The 17815-nt window shown below is 41.8% G+C and overlaps 1 protein-coding gene across 2 annotated transcripts in view; it reads right to left on the bottom strand.

Moving 5' to 3' along the window:
• Positions 1-16679, bottom strand: part of LOC103287978 (broad substrate specificity ATP-binding cassette transporter ABCG2) — a 57207-nt gene extending 40528 nt beyond the window's left edge. The window contains exons 1-2 of one of the 2 annotated variants that reach the window (XM_054727532.1): positions 16577-16679; positions 3814-4035 (exon numbers count right to left, since the gene is read on the bottom strand). In XM_054727532.1, coding sequence (XP_054583507.1) covers positions 3814-4034 — 221 coding nt within the window. In that variant the 5' untranslated portion in view covers position 4035; positions 16577-16679. Of the gene's footprint in view, positions 1-3813; positions 4036-16129; positions 16334-16576 lie in introns of those variants that run through there. The other variant, XM_054727529.1, reaches the window with a different exon arrangement.
• Positions 16680-17815: the final 1136 nt, after the last annotated feature.

Genomic DNA, 17815 nt, shown 5'->3' with positions numbered 1-17815 from the left:
AAAATAGTTATTACTTACATGGGGGGAAATGGTGACATTGTGGTGAAAGCTGGCAGATACCAACATGACCAGGTGATCAAGATTAACATCAGCCTTGGCCTGGTGGCTCAGGTGGCTGGAGCGCAGTCCCATTCACCAAAAGGTTTCTGGTTCGATTCCTGGTCAGGGTACATACCTAATTGCAGGTTTGAGCCCTGGTCGGGGTGCATACAGGAGGCAATGGTTCAATGTTTCTCTCTTTCTACCTTCCGCTCTGTCTAAAAATCAATATAAACATACCTTCAGGTGAGGATTAATTAAATCACCTAGAGAGAGACAGGAAAATACCAGGTTGGATGAGACTGAGGAGACATGATGTGATGGTCAGTCAACTATGGGAAGAGCATGGTGGCCAACGACCCCTAAGGACCCACCACTGCAGCTATTACGAGGCTTAGCAACCACTCAGACAATGACTGAGAGGTTACATAGAAGAGGGCCCTTACTTCTGAAAAACAGAACTAGAGGAGTTAGGAATAATAGAGCAGGGTACGGACAGCTCTCAAATGCTTCAGAACAATGCTAATGACAACGAATTATCTAATATATAAAATGACTAGCAAATTGTGATGAAATGTTAACAGGTGGGGAATCTGGATAAAAGGGTTATGTTCCCACAATGGTTAAGTTTCAAATTATTTTAAAATAAATTATTAATTTTAAAAATCTCCCAATAGTATAATGAATTTCCTTGAAGATTATATGATATGAACATCTATTGGAATGGGCTTTTTTTCCATAGATCTTCAACATTTGTGAGAAAAAGCCAAATGCTAGGTATGGACACAAACTAAGCATAACAGGATGATTTTTGATGAGGTAGTAAAAATATCATCAGGTTCTGGCTATTTAGTTCTAAAAGTGAAATTATAATATGTCCAAAGGAAAAAACAAAAATCTAGCTTCTCATCAGCTTTTGTAGAATATTATTACTATTGTGAATGGTGATGGTGCTACCAAAAGAAAGTAAAAAATAAGATAAATGAAAACAACCTTTCTCCCATCTCAGTAGCTCTGTTTAGTTGAAACCAGTGGATAAGAGAAAAATTAGAAACACAACATTGAATAAAAGAGATGAGCTTTCTCACGGATGCCTAAACCAGAAATATGAGTAAGCAAGACAATGCTGATGCGCTACGAGACTTACCAGGGCAATCACTTCCTCAGGTATATAAATGTCCAATCACTAGGTTGTACCTCTGAAACTAAGATAATATTGTATGTAAACAGTAATCAAAAAATAAAAAAATTATACTGGTACATATATAAAAGTAGATTTGACTTGAGTTTTTATGAACGCAACAATGCACATAAAGATAACTCATGCATTGCAGATTGCATACCATTGAACCATAAAATCATTATGAAGTCTTAAACATATGACAATTTTAGGGTATTTAGCTCCTAATATACTAGCTCTAAACCATAAACAAGATAAATGTATACTACATTTGAAATGCATTCAACCTGCACATATTCAAATATTTGTTACCTTCCACTTAGCACAAATTCTGAAGTGGCCAACATTTTCTTGACTATTATGTTCTATAAAAAATGTGTCAGCTTTCAAAAAGATCAGTCAGCAATGGGCAGGTGGCTCAGATAATTAAAACATTGTCCTGTATACTAAAAAAGTTGCGGGTTCAATCCCCGGGAGGCAACAGATTCCTCCCTTCCTTCCTTCCTTCCTTCCTTCCTTCCTTCCTTCCTTCCTTCCTTCCTTCCTTCCTTTCCTTCCTTTCTCCCCCCTCCCTCCTTTTTTCTTCCTCTTTCTCTCTCTTTCTTTTTTTCTTCTTCTTTCTCTCTCTCTCTCACTCTCACTCTCACTCTCACTCTGGCTCTCCCTCCTTTCCTCTCTCTCTTCAATCAGTGAACATGTCCTCGGGCACAGGTGAGGATTTAAAAAAAAAAAACCAAGGTCAGTCACCTCTATCTAGGCTTGTAGCAAAAGATAAGACTTTGTGACTACCTACCTCTCCTTATTTTCCTGGTCAGGGTTTTAACCATTACAACAAAGCAACAAGGAAGTAGGCATGACAGTATGTGCTGCTGCGTGAAGAAAGTTCTATCAACTCCACACAGCCCCTACCTCACCACCACCCAACCAACCCCAGGACCCTTTTCTTTCTTCCCCACCCACATGCAAAACTTTTCTCCCCTTCTTGTCATTCCCTAGCCTCCTGGGAGCAGTTGGCTGCTTCTGACAGAAAAGACCACAATCCCATAGAACGCATCAGGAAAACATGAGAAGCATCTGATTCTATACAGGTTGGAGGCCATACCTGGCCAAAGGGCTCTTTTAACCACTCCTCCAGTCTCAGAGAGCTAGAAAAAGTGCTTGTTTTATCCAGGAATAATTATTTCCCCTATCAAACAAACACACTAACTGAACAAAACACATAGGCCATGGTATCCGAGAAACCTAGATGCACTCCCCACTCCACAGAGAGGAAGAATCAGGCTCAATTCTCTAGAAATCAGAAAAACACAAACAATCCTCATAGCTGTCACCTGTGAAAGCATAGAGACATGTGGTCCCAAGTAGGTTCCTTTCTCCTTTCCCTCCTCACTCTGCCACCCACATGATAAATTTGTTCATGGAAGAAGAAAATGAAAATCACAGTTTTATACTGATTTGGACTCTAAATTCTATCATGCTGGATCTCCACTGCATAACTTAAGCTAAACTAGAGTTTTCTTGTATTTAAGTAGTTTCTGTCTTTCTGTATAATGCGGGAAAACATTAGGTAAATTGTTATAGATGATAAATGACTGTATGAACAGGCCACTCATTTAAAACAAGTCTATTTGAAAACCACAGTACTTTCACAATATGTTATCTTTCAAATACCTGACTCTTGCTTCTAGAACATAAAGGACATAAAGGGCATAAGAACCTAAAGTGTTTGGCTCATAAAGTATAGTGACAGATCTTTTATTTCAGAGGTTAAAATATTGAAGACAGAGATTACAATTCTATCCCCGCAGTCAGGAAGTTGCCAAGTCACACAGCCAGGCCTCTTCCCACTAAACCACAAGGCTTACCCAAGAAAAGCTAAATGGCACATTAATTATTCAGTTTCTCAAACAAAAGTTGATACACATGGTACAACCACTTTAAAAACAGTTTGGTTATTCCTTTAAAAATTAAACATATATATATATATATACCTAACATGTGATCCTGTTACAGAAGACCGGAGAAAAACCAAGCAATGCTTAGAGAAATGGAGTTATACTTTATTATTATGCCAGTGGGCTCAGAGAAAAAATGTCTTTCAAATTCTGAGCAACAACATGGAGGAAGCTGTCCCTTTTTATATCTTTCCCAGTCCTTTGTCTCCCAAATATGGGGTTTCCCGGTCCCTTTGCAAGTTCTTAAAGAGCCCCATGTGCTGGGTCCTTGAGACCACAACTAAAGGCCTGGCCTGGCACCAGCACTGATAACTCCGTCTGGGGATGGTTTATGGTCTCTCAAAAATGGGAGTAAACAGGTCTTGCAAGACCAGACAATTAAAGGGGCAGTGGCAGGCTAATAAGAATGTGTATTAGGTTAATGGCACAGATTCAGATTGCTAGCCCCCAAAAATGTTTCATTTTCCCCATCAATCCAACCATTTCATTCCCAGGTGAGGAAAACAAATGAAAGCACGTGTCTGTGTATATGTAGGGACATATATACAAATGTCCACAGCACCTGTACTTGCATTAGGCTAAACCTGTGGAGCTCACTGCTGTCAATAAAGCTATATAAACAAACGTTCATGCACATACTTGATATTTGTCAGTATTTCTTTCTCAACTGTTTTTCGATTAAGTAGAAATCCACTCTTCACTTTTACTCGGTAGCAGATGTTATGGAAACTTAACACGGCTCCCTCAGTAAACGTCTTCAGGTCTTTGGGGGTGGTCCTGGGGAGGCCATCGGTGTCAGTTTGTGACATCGGGATGAAAACTCGGTAAGTTCCGGAAGTCATCTGGAGAGGATCTGCCATTCTGTAGGGAGAAAAGCAACAGTCAGTTTATAGTCTGTCTTGTTACAAACTTCCAGTTATAAAAGAAATAAGTCCTGCAGATGTAATGTGCAGTAGGGTAAGTATAGTTAACAATACTGTATTATATGTTTGAAAGTGGTTAAGAGATCTTTAAAGTTCTCAGCACGAGAAAAGAAAAACTTATAACTATGTGGTGATGGATATTAACTAGACTTATTGTGGTGATCATTTCACAATACATATAATTATTGGCTCAGTATGTTGTATACCTGAAACTAATGTTATCTGATAATTATATCTTAATTAAAAATAATAGAAATATTTCTTATAGTGATGGTATGTACAAGTAAAAATATTTTGGATATACTGAATTCAATAAAAGATATTATTAACATAAATTATTGTTAACATTATTAACAATAGGAGATATTATTAACATTAGTTATAATTAAAGTTATAATTAACAAGTCCATTTTAAACTGCACTGCAATAAATAGATCCATTTCCAATGAGCAACCCATAACACTGTGATAAGAACAATCTTAGAACCCACATTAGGGAGGCAAACACAACTATGAATGCATACACAACAATTAGATTCAATTAAATATCTAATCTATCCTATATAATAAAAGGCTAATATGCAAATCGTCCAAACGGCGGAACAACCAGTCGCTATGACGCTCACTTACCATCAGGGGGCAGATGCTCAACACAGGAGCTGCCCCCTGGTGGTCAATGCGCTCTCACAGGGAGAGTGCTGCTCAGCCAGAAGCCAGGCTCATGGCTGGTGAACGCAGTGGTGGTGGCGGGAACCTCTCCTGCCTCCGTGGCAGCACTAAGGATGTCTGACTGACGGCTTAGGCCCGCCCCCCATGAGGATGTCTTACTGCAAGAGGGCACAGGCCGGCCTGAGGACCACCCCCCCCCCGCCCCCCCTGCCAGCAGTGCACGAATTTCAGGCACTGGGCCTCTAGTATGTGTGTGGGTGTGGGTGTGTGTGTATGTATATATATATAAATAAAAGACTATATATATAAAAGACTAATATGCTGAGTGTCCCTCCCTCTGTCCAACCAGTTGCTATGATGTGCACTGACCACCAGGGGGCAGACGCTCAACGGGGGAGCTGCCAAGCTGCAGTGACTTGGCAGCAGTGGTTCTCGGGTGACACACCCCAAAACCAGAGAGGAGGGAGCCTGATTCCTTAAGGGGCCACATGATTCCACCTTCGACCATGGGTTATGTTGTTGCCGAAGCACTGTTGGCCCTGAATCTGGTTTATTGCACACTTGCGTTTGCATTCCACACCCTGTACGACAGCAGCTTTGCAGATGCCCTCTTGTACTCTGAGACTCCTCAGGGGATGTCGGAGAGCCAGTTTCGGCCTGATCCCTGCAGACCAGGCCGAGGGACCCCACCTGTCAGAGGGACCCGTCTCACTCCACAGATGCCTTTGGAGCCATGGTGCCACCCCAAGTGCGGCCAGCCAGGGAGGGACCGCGAGAGGTTGGCTCCAGGGCATGTTGGGCCCTTCTTGCCCGGTCCCGCCTCGCTGGCCACCTTCTAATTAATTTCCTTTAAATGTGCATGAATCCATGCACCAGGTCACTAGTAAGTAAATAAGAGTATGACAATTACTTAAAAGTCATGAAGCAGGGCCCTAGCTGGTTTGGCTTAGTGGACAAAGTGTCAGCCTGTGGACTGAAGGGTCCCAGGTTCAATTCCAGTCAAGGGCACATGCCCAGGTTGTGGGCTCGATCCCCAGTAGGGGGTGTGCAGAAGGCAGCCAATCAATGATTCTATCCTATTGTTAATGTTTCTATCTCTCTCTCTCTCTCTCCCTCTCTCTTCCTCTCTGAAATCAATAAAAATATATTTTTTAAAAAGTCATGAAGCAGGAGTTAAACTTGTCTAGCTTGAAAAGTATATCACTCAAGATCAGGGACAGATTACATGATCACCTTCATCCCCTGTTTTTTGGTTGTTGATGTTGGTTTGGTTTTGTTGTTGTTGTTGCTTTTTTTAATTTTAGAGTTTATGACGTAGTTGTTACAAAAAGGGCCTTAGCCAGACAGTCAGGGACTAGAAAAGTTTCTCTGAATTTATAGCTGCAGTTCCAGGCTTTATATCACTAGTGGTTATGCTCCTTCAATCAGCTAAGAAGACAAATTCCAAAATTGTTTGTGATGACAAAATATTTCCTTAATGGGTGAATATATTTAAATTTCAGAAAGATGCATAATTAATTATGAAAATAATTAAGAAAAGAAAACCAATAGTCAAATAGTTAAGGAATTGAATAGAGAAACTGCGTGTTAGCCCTGGCTGGTGTGGCTCAGTTTGTTGGGCGCCCTCCCATGCACCAAAGGGCTGCAGGTTAGATTCCTGGTCAGGGCACATGCCTGGGTTGCCGTTTCCATTACCAGTGGGGGTTGTGTGGGAGGAAGCCAATGGACGTTTCACTCTCACATCAAAGTTTCTCTCTCTTTTTCCCTTCCTATCTCTCTAAGAATCAATAAAAAAACAAACAGACAAAAAAACAAAAAACTAAGCATTAAATTTATAAACAAGCTTTTGAAGTGTTTCATTAAAGAAGTTACAAAAAGCCCCTTTAAAAGATATTAGGGTAACCCCGGCCAGTGTGGCTTAGTTGGTTGGAGCGTCATCCAGCAAACCAACAGGTGGCGGGGTTTGATTCCCAGTCAGGGCACATACCCAAGTTTCAGATTTAATCCCTGGTCAGGGCACATGAGGAATATCACATTGATATTTCTCTCTCTCCTTCCCTCCCGCTACCTTCTCTCTCCCTTCCTCTCTCTAAAATGAATTTAAAAATGGCTAATTAAGATAAGAAATTAGAGGAACTTAACAGCTTGTGAACAGGCTTGAAATGTGAAAAACTTCAATAAACATGGTTTTAATTTTTAAAACTCAAAGTAATCACATTACCCAAAGGAATATACAGACTTAATGCAATCCCCATGAAAATCCCAATGGTTTCTTTTTAAATAGGACAAAAATGTCATCACATTTCTATAAAACCACAAAAGACCCCAAATAGCCAAAGCAATCCTTAGTGGGGGAAAAAACAAAACCTTGCTGGAGGTATCACACCACCTGACGTAAAATTGTACTACAAAGCAAGGATAATCAAAACATCATGGTATTGGCAAGCCAGGGGAGGAAAGGTCAGGGAAGGGTCTGAACCACATGACCAGCAATATGCTAGGGAGGAAAGGTTACTGTGGAGTCCAGGTTCTTGTTTTCCCAGTTTTGCCTGTTGCTAGGCACCTAGGGCTTTCCACCCTGATGACCTTCTATACCTGCCTGCAGTCACCGATCTGCTCATGTCTAACTGCCTACACACTCATGCTTGGGTAAAAGAATTATCAACAGAGCCACTTCAAAATGAAGTTGGTGCTGTCATCCCAGAAGAACTGCCTTACAAGTCTTACTCCTCAGACCTTTGGCGTATTAAAACTGGGCAAAATAACTTTTGGATTAGGCCTAAAATATGGTATTCCAAGCAACTATAGGGTGTCCCCAAGAAATGTATACACACACTTTAAAAAAATCATACAGGCAGTGTTTTTTAAAATACATTTCATTTTTAAAATTGAGCTACCAGCTATTAAAGTATGTATACATTTTGGGAAGACACCCTATATTTTAAAAGCTTACAATGAAGCTGACATTATGACCAATTGAAAATTAAAAACATTCTTCAGAATGTTAGCTTGTCTACATCTATAGAAATTCCCTTCTTAGCTTATCATACCCATAGAAATGTCTTTCTTTTGATCATGTAATTACACCCTTTCACTTTCTCATAAATACCTCTTGCCCTCACCTCCACATCAGAACACTACCTGGTTTCTGACTGAAGCAGTGCTGTCAGACAGCTATTCTTTCGGGGCTCAAATAAATGCTTGTTGCTTCTCACTCTGCCCTTTTATTTTTATTTCTTTTATTTTTTAAATTGATTTCAGAGAGGAAGGGAGAGAGAGATAGAAACAGCAATGATGAGAGAGAATCATTGATTGGCTGCCTCCTGCACAGAGCCCACAACCTGGGCATGTGCTCTGACCAGGATTCAAACTGGGACCTCCTGGTACATGGATCCACACTCAACCACTGAGCCAAGCTGGCCGGGCAGTGCTCCGCGTTTTGAGATCATTGCTAAGGCTTATGAAACTTCATATGAGAAACCTCCAAAAACAACAGATGTTTGCTCTTAAAGGGACATGAAGATGAAGCCTTCCTCTGTTCTCGTGCCCATGTTGCTCAAATGTGGCCTAAGGCTCCTAGGAAAACCATTTTCCCTCCTATGTAGAAAATGCAGGGAATGAACATGAGCCTTTCCAGCAATGAGGGATGGATAATCTTCTTATTAACTAACTAGAGACCCAGTGCATGAAATTCATGCACTGGGGGGGTGTCCCTCAACCTAGCCTGCCCCTCTCCAATCTGGGACCCCTCAGGGGATGTCTGACTGCCGGTTTAGGCAGGGATCGGGCCTAAACCAGCAGTCAGATATCCCACTCACAATCCGGGACTGCTGGCTTCTAACCGCTTCTGCCTGCCAGCCTGATCGCCCCCTAACCAACCCCCTGCCGGCCTGATTGATGCCTAACTGCTCCCCTGCTAGCCTGATCATCCTCAATTGCCCTCTCCTGCTGGCCCAATTGCCCCAAACTGCCCTCCACTGCTGGCCTGATTGTCCCCAACTGTCCTCCTCTGCTGGCCTGGGTTGACCCCAACTGCCCTCCCCTGATCTTGTGATGATATGAGGGCAAGATGCCACCTAGGCTTTAATTAGTATAGATTGGTATTGCTTTCTGATGACTATCAGTGGTGCTTGCAAGAAAAGGTTTCTATCAAAAAGGAAAATATAAAAAAATAATATAAACAGAGCCACTTCAAAATGAAGTTGGAGCTGCCATCCCAGAGGAACTGCCTTATATATCTTACTCCTCAAAACTTTACAACATTAAAACTGGAAAAATAACCTTTGGATTGGACCCAAATCAGCCTTGAATCCCAAACAAACATCTGTTTGGAAAGCACACATCATGATTACTGAACTGAAAATGAAAGACATTCTTCCTATTTTATTATCCTTTAGAATTCACTTCACTATGTTAGCTTATCTACACCTATAGAAATTCCTTTTTCTCTTCATATAATTATCTCCCTTTCCTTCCTCATAAATACCCCTTGCCTTCACCACCTAATCAGAATAGTACTCATATTTCTGCCTAAATCAGTGCTACCAGAATAGATCTTCTTTGGGGTCTCAAATAAATGCTTGTTGCCTCTCACTTTGGCTTTTCATTTTGAGGTTAACAGCACATTTCAAATATATGGCCTAGGCATATCTCCCCTTCACATTTATTCAGCCAATAGTCAGAATATAATTTAATTAAGCTAATAGATTTTTTTAAAAGAGGCTACTTTCTCTTAAGAGCCTAATAAATAAAAACGTATGTGTTCATTTTGTTTGTTCTATAAGCACTTATAGGTCATCATTTGAGAAAAATGCTAAACCCTGCCAAATTTATTTCTTTCCCATAAGAAACTGAACCCAACTAATTAGGTCGTCTATAGTGTTTGAAATTTAAGGCATTACTCCTCTTTGTAGACATGCATTTTCTAGGTCACAAATCTATTAAACTTAAAAAGGTCAAAGTTACTCCAGTAGAACACCTGGTGCCCAGATCTTGGTTTCTTATAACAAAGAAAGAAAGAGAGAGAAAGACAGAGAGAAAAAAAGGAAGGAAGGAAGGAAGGAAGGAAGGAAGGAAGGAAGGAAGGAAGGAAGGAAGGAAGGAAGGAAGGAAGGAAGGAAGGAAGGGGAAACAGGATATTAGCATAATCCAAGCTTAAGTTTGAGTAGAAACAGGATATTAGCATACTCCAAGTTTCTCTCCCAAGATATCTACTTTCCATTGGGAACCTGGCAAGGTTAACATCAGTAATGAGATGTCATGTACCCTGGATAAATTCACTGGAATTTTCTGCTATTTTCCCCCAAAATGCAGAACCTCAATCTAATCATGAGAAAACATCACGAGGGACATTCTATAAAATAACTGATCAGTATTCTTCCCGAGTGTCAAGGTCATGAAAAACAACAGAACATTGAGCCATTGTCACAGAGTGCAAGAAACTAAGGATGTATAACAATCAAATGCAACATGACATCCTAGACCACATTGTCAACAGAAAAAGGATGGTATAAACCAGTGAAATTCTAATAAGTCTACAGTTTATTTAACATTGTCAGAGCATTGTACCAAGGTTAATCTATTAGTTTTGACAACTGTAAAATATTTCAGGAATATTTTACAGTTGTCAAATACCATTTTTGCAACTATTAATAAGTCTAAAAATTTTTTTAATAAAACAATGCCAATTTTTTTTAATGTTTACAAGGGAAATGTAATGTGAGACTTAAAATGCCTTCTTTGTTCTTGAAAACTTCTTCATCAAGAGCTATACAACCCAGTCACAACTATATGTATTCTAAAAAAAAGCAGAGTTTTCTAAACTATAAGACAACAAAAACATATTTTTCTTTCTAATCTGGCATATTTATGTTTGGCTGAAATTCAAATGATATGACAGTTGTGAGGTTCTCCTAAAAACCAATACTTGGGGCTCTCTCTACCACATTGAGAGGGAAGGAAGAGCGGGAAGCTTACGTTTTGTAAACTGTTCTCCAGAAGCGATTCACACTCTCTTCCTACTTTAGGTAGAAATTATGGAGGGAGAAGATAGCAACGTGGTTTTTACTGAAAAATTCAAACCACCTGAATTAACCACTGAGTTGGGGTGGCAGTCTATGAGGAAAGATAGATCACATCCCACTGGGGTGAAGGGAAGATATGTATCTATTTATGAAATAAAGACAGGAGTGGTTTGTACTTGCAGAGAACAGCTAGGTATCAAGGCCAGACCTACACAATAGCAACCTGAGTGAGACCTATGCAGTAGCAACTGGAATGGGTCAACTGACACTACATTGCTAGTTACATCTGGGCATAAATCAACATTGCACATGCCAAATGGATTCTACTCCTAGCTTAGATTCAAGATGCAAGTGCGTGAGTGGTTTGGCATGATAACAATAGTACTTTAGATTTAGTGTGACTGAAATGATACCATTCGATTTTTAAACTAAAATTAGCCTACTGTTTAATGGGTTTCTGAAGTATACCTATTTTATTTGAGGTAACTATCATATGCGGTATACTGGAAAGACATGTAACATTCTTCCCATGTTATTAAACAAGGGAAATAAAACAGAAAGGTCTTAAATCAAAGTCACATGGCAGTTTTGCAGAAATAAGACTCAGCTCTGTAGACATTGCCCACCGCAGGTATGTACTAAAATAATAAACAAATATTATTTCCTAGATTCTTGAATTTCCTGAAACTTCATTCTTTTTTTTAAATATATTTTATTGATTTTTTTTACAGAGAGGAAAGGAGAGGGATAGAGAGTTAGAAACATCGATGAGAGAGAAACATCGATTCAGCTGCCTCCTGCACACCCCCCACTGGGGATGCGCCCACAACCAAGGTACATGCCCTTGACTGGAATCGAACCTGGGAGTCTTCAGTCCACAGGCTGACACTCTATCCACTGAGCCAAACCAGTTAGGGCTGAAACTTTATTCTTTCTGCATTGACTAAGAAGAGTTAGGAATTAGAAACAAGTTAGAAGTTATTAACAGCACGAGACACATGTGTAAATAGATTATCTTCAGGATAAAAAAGGCATTGTCCAAACCAACTTCTATCACTGCATCAGGTAATGCCCAGAGACCCATGCTACCCGATTCTGCGGCCATTACCACATGTGCCTGTGAGCACTTGAGATGCGGACAGTCCTAATTAAGATGTGCAGTAACTGTAGGATATATTCCAGATTTTGAAGACTTAGTATGAATAAAAGAAGGCAAAATAGCTCATTAATAATTGTGTATTGATTGCATATTGAAATAACTTATTTAATATATTGTTTATATAGCAAAAGATAGAGGTAGTGTCTTATAGTTTCCAAACAATACTAAGCTGTATGATCTCATTTGATCCTCACATCTTGTGCTGAGTCATTCCATTTTACTGAGCAGACTATGACCTAGTAGGATCAGATCCTAAGTCTTTACACTTTTACTGGGTGATGACTCCACTGGCTGCACACTTACGTAATAAGATCGATTGAGTGGTATTTATTAACAATAGGATAATAATTGAATGCCTTTCCCATTCCCAGTGGCGGGTCAGATATTAATACTAAGTGTTCTCAGCACACTTAACACTCTCTCCTACTAGTCTGGCACAATTACGAATAATTATAGAGAAGACAGGGTCAGGTCAGGTCAGGGTCAGGCTGTGTAGGACAGGAAGCAGAGAGGCATACCTCTGTGAAGTGTCCAAGCTTTGGGTGCCTCTCAGCACTTCCCTCCTTCCTTGTAAGACACTCACCTCAAGTGGCTTCAGAGGGAGATTATAGGGCTTGTGGCCTTCTAGAGATTTCCTCTTTTACTCTTCCAGATGACAAAGAACGTAATGCCAGTGAAATAACAGCTACTTAATGCCAGTGAAATGACAGCTGCCTAAGACCTAGCCCAAAGGGATTGGGCTAATGATCATGTGAAAGTTCAGATCAAGTTACCCCAAGATGTGCCTCTGTGGTACTTGTATTGTTTTGAGCTAAAGGCAACTTTAGTGTCTGGCAGAAGAGAAACTTCCACCCCTCCATTAACTACCTATAAGAATTTGACCTTGGTGTTATCACAATACACCAAGATTGCAGGTTCCATCCCTAGTCAGGGCACACATAAGAATCAACCAATGAATATATAAGTGAGCGGTAACAAAAAAATCAATGTTTCTCTCTCACACACACACACACTTCCTCTCTCTCTCAAATCAATTTTTTTAAAAGTATTTTGAATTAGAGGCCTTGCCCATACTTAATAAGAGATGATCAGAGACAACCTCTTTTGACTTGTCTATAGGGCAGGACAAACTTCAATTCACTAAGCATCTGTTCTTCCTGCAATGACCCTTTAGCCCCCAAAGCACCTTATCTCTAAGGATTTCACTCAGAATGTCTTATACACCCACTAGAGGCCAGGTGCATGAAACCCGTGCACTGAGTGGGGGGTCCCTCAGCCTGCACCCTCTTACAGTCCTGGAGCCCTCGGGGAATGTCTGACTGACGGCTTAGGCCCGCTCCCTTTTAAGCCAGTAGTCAGACATCCTTAGTGCTGCCAAGGAGGCGGGAGAGGGTCCCACCACCTTTGCTGGACTCACCAGCTGTGAGACCAGCTTCTGGCTGAGCAGCACTCTCCCTGTGGCAGTGCACTGACCACCAAGGGTCAGCTCCGGCATTGAGAGTCTGCCCCCTGGTGGTCAGTGTGCATCATAGTGACCGGTCATTCCATGGTTCAGTCAATTTTCATATTAGCCTTTTATTATATAGGATGTTACCTTTTTGTCTCTGAATCTCTCCTGCATGTGGGGTCTCTGGCTCTTTCATGTGTATGAGGTTCCCACGCAGATTTGTTAAATTGGTTATTTTCTCTTGCTAATCTGTCTCATGTTCATTTGGTTATTAGGCCAACTAAAAGAACCTTGAGGGTAAAGGAAAGTTTCTTCCTCTCCCACATCAGAAAAGTGTAAGAAACCTTGTTCAAAGGGGTTTCTACTTTGCTAAGATTTTATTCTACCTTCTCACCAAAACATAACTTCTTCATTGAAATCAAGTAAGTAGCAGCAATTTTGCTTTATACACATGTATCCACCCCTAATTTAAACTACTAACTTTCAGTGTTACAGTTCTCTGAATATTTCATTTATCTCTATAAATAAGCCAACTTTGTGGCTCTAAGATTATATGTACTTTCTAACAGCCTTCCAGTGAAATAGAATACCTTTAAAAAACAATGGGTTTTTAAATGGGGTGGGAGGAACAATGAAGAGAAGGAGTTACTTGCTAATGGATTTTTAAAGGGGAAGATGATAAAATGTGATGGTTTCACAAACTATGTACTTTAAATAGGTGTTTTGTATCATCTGTGAATGATATCTCACAAAACTGTTAGAAATAAAATAAAAAATAAAATAAAATAAAATAAACTAGAAGGCCAAAATCATCCGGACACTTTTATCAATTATCGGGTCACAAACAGGAGTAAACTGAGGATTGATTTCTTAAAGGATACACTTTAATTTCCTGTAGATCCTATAGAGAGGATGGCCATTCAGGTTCATTAATTTTTACTAAACGTTCTCAGGCCTGACCCCAGTAAGAAAACACAGAATATACCTCCCCACTTGATATAGCTTTCAACTGTTGCCAGACGTCTATCAAAAATCCTTGACAGAGAGAAATACAGAGTATTTGAAGCACATGAGATCCACCTATCCCCCTAGAAAATCTAAATTTATCCCCAAGGAAGCCAAACCATTCAACAGCAGCATGTATGAGCCCAGGGTCTTAGCATCCAACAAGTGGTTTTCATTGCACGTCGAGTAAGGAGAATCACAGCTACAGCAAGCAATCCTAGAAAACGCACCATTGCTTGCACCATCAGATGGGCACGCACGATACTCTCCCACCGCCAAGGTTCCGTCTCCTCCACATCCTTCTGTGACACAAGAAGTAAGTGCCAGGAAAAGCTTCCCTAAGGACCTGGTATGTTTCCCCCTTCATCCTCATTGAATTGTGTGACTGATGGCCTTGGGATGCAACTTAATTTGCGCAGGGTCCTTCGACCTGTTCACTTCCATTCTAACGTGCTCTCCCACGGTAACTCCCAGCCGTATTTTTATTTTCTATTTGTAATACTTGTGCTCACCTCAGCTGCTTCATGGATGGTTAATAAATAAAGGCAGAAATAGATTTTGGCTGTAAGTGTGTTTTAATACTATCTTGATTCAAAGACCGTGCTGCCTGAGGGTGGGGCTCTTGCTGAATGCCCAGGTTCAGGAACAAAGATGACCAATAAACATTTGTCACTATGAATCTGAAAATGGAATTATGTATATGGACACTATTAGCGAAGACAATGAAACTTGGCAACATTGGAGGCATTTTAATTGTTTGCTAGATTTGCCACCTAACTTTTTTGGTCTTCTAGTTTTTCTGTTTGGTTTTCCTTTATTCTGTATTATTTTTAATCAGTATTGTAATAAGTTGGTTAACTCTTTGAAGTTAATCATTAAACTATCCACAGAAAAATTACACAAGGGAGCTCAATAACTCTTTAGCAAATCATCCAAAGTACTGAAAAAAACTCTATGTCCTGGATATGAAAAAACAAAGCAATACGTTGGCTAATCCCTCTTAAAGTAGTAATATTAACACACTTCTCTTCCACCTTGCAGTAACTTCCATGCTCAAGTTTTTATCTATCCAATATCAGCTCCACGCAATTGGAGTTTTACTAACCGGCCCTCAACACACATGGCCACACACAGAATCTGTTGCATCAACACATCGTTTTCCAAAAGAGCAGTGTGAATTTTCAGTATGCATTTCCTATTCAAATGAAACTGGGAGGGACTAATTAAAACCTAGTCATCTCAGTTGAACAGTTTTCTATTTTCCACCAAATGTACTCCCAACACCCACCGGCCTTTCCGGCCACTGGCATCCCAAAGGGCTGTCACCACTCACTCAGCAGTTCCAGGGCTGGGATCTCAGGGTCCGTGTGCTCAGAGGCAGAGCACTCACCGTCATTCACAGAACCGCGGAGATGAGTGCCCCAGACCGCCCCTGCACAAGCTAAGGAAGCAGGTCCTACTTCACAAGGACGTCAAGCATTTGCTTTCCCAGCCTGAAGCTGTTCCAAAACCTCCCGGCTCCTTTCCAGGCTGCCTCCTGCCAGGGACCCCCTCTCTCCGGAGGGCGCTCCTGGACTCCCGATCCGCTCCTGCGCGCTCGGGACTCGGACTGCAACCACCGACTCGGGTCAGCCCCGGGCGGGAAAGCCGGGCAGGACGGGCGGATGCCCACAGCCCCACCCGCAGCCCGCCCACCGCGCCCGCGCGCTCCCCGCGCGCCCAGCACTCACGCGCAAGGCGCCGGCCCGGGGTCGCGGCCAGGAGCTACGGGCAGCGGTCGGCGAGCTGGGACGGCGAGGAGAAGAGCGCAGGCCAAGGCGACCCCGCTTCAAAATGCACGTCTCGGGCCTTGGGGCCGGGAGAGCGCTGGGCAGCGGCTCCTCCCTTGCTCCTCAGGCTCCCGGGGTCCGCGCCCGCGGGAGGGCGGAAGGCGTGGCGCCGCCTGCCCCGCTGGATAAGCTTGGGGTGGAGCCCGCGCCCGGAGTAGCGCAGGTACCGAGTTCCGCGCTGGACCCGCCACTCCCCAACCCCACCCCCACCGTGGGCCCGGGTCACGGACACAGCTGTCCCAGAGCATCCAGAGGCAACCCAAAAACTCTGTGTCCAGGCCTCGCAGGAAATGGACAGTTGGCCACGAGCCCGCGTGATCCCCGGACGCCACCCCAGCTCGTCCATACCTCGTCTCCCTGCGTGGATCTGGTCACCAACGGGGCCCACGCCTAAGACCAGGGGACGCGGACGCCTAGGCTTTCTTCACTGTCAAGGGCTGCGCATCCAGAGCAAGTGGTGGCCTCTAGTAAATGAGCTTCTGAGACCTTGGGTTTTGATGCCCCAGGGCCAATGGAATCAGCAGCTAAATCTATGGGCGTGGCGGGGTTGGAGGGAGAGGGGGGACCTAAATGGAAACAAAACTCTTTGAGTGAAAGTATGACTGGGAATAGTTTAAATGCATTCGTCACAGAGCTGTGATAAACACTTCTTTGCAAGACACTGATCACATGGAAAAGCTGGAAAGTGATTTGTAGATTCAGGAAAAGGACTGGTTATCAGGCTTTCTGAGTGTGAATGGCCAGGCCCAAATTCACCTGTTGCAGCTGCTCCCCGCAATTAGTACCTGCATCTAGGTAGTTTCTGGTTTGTATTTACAAACAAAAATTATAATATTCATTAAATTGTTTAAAGCAACACAAGGAATTGCTGTTAATTCTTTACCCCATACAATAAAATTTCAGACAGGCCTCGATAAGAAAGTGGATTACACACAATGTTTTTAGAATGTTAAAAACATCACACTGTATACTTTTAAATGACTTCCAAGTATATATCTATTAAGTCCCCAAACACCTGGATGAAATTGGGTTGGGCTTTGTTTTATTTTGTTTGTTTGTTTTTTAAATTAAATTTCTGAGTCAGTTTAAAGACCCTTACAAACTCACATACAAATATATTTGTCATTTTAAGCCAACGTTGGGAAAATTTCTTCAGAGCTGGCTCTTAATAACTTTGAAAATTTGAAAATCACCCTCTACAGAATAAAACTTTAAAGATGAAAAAAATTCTGAAAGCAGTTCCAGGAGGCAACTTGTAAAACTAGAGAAAATGGCCGAGCCACTGTGGCTCAGCGGTTGAGCATTGACCTGTGATCCAGTAGGTTATTCCACTCCTGGTCAAGGCACATGCCCGGATTGTAGGCTCAGTCCCCAGTGTGGGGAGTGCAGGAGGCAGCTGATTAATGATTCTCTCTCATCAGTGATGTTTTTATCTCTCTCTCCCTCTCTGAAATCAATAAAAAATGTATTAAAACAAAAAAAGTTAGGAGGATAAATGGGTGACAGCCTTTCTTGGACCAGGGCCCACCACCCTCCACCTCGTGACCTCTCCATTATTTTACCTGAAAAGGGTAACTTTTTTTTTTT

Source organism: Eptesicus fuscus, chromosome 2 (genome assembly GCF_027574615.1).
Source record: "Eptesicus fuscus isolate TK198812 chromosome 2, DD_ASM_mEF_20220401, whole genome shotgun sequence".
NCBI lineage: Eukaryota > Metazoa > Chordata > Mammalia > Chiroptera > Vespertilionidae > Eptesicus > Eptesicus fuscus.
The sequence above is the reverse complement of the archived record's forward strand: the minus strand, read 5'-3'. Positions and strand labels throughout refer to the sequence as shown.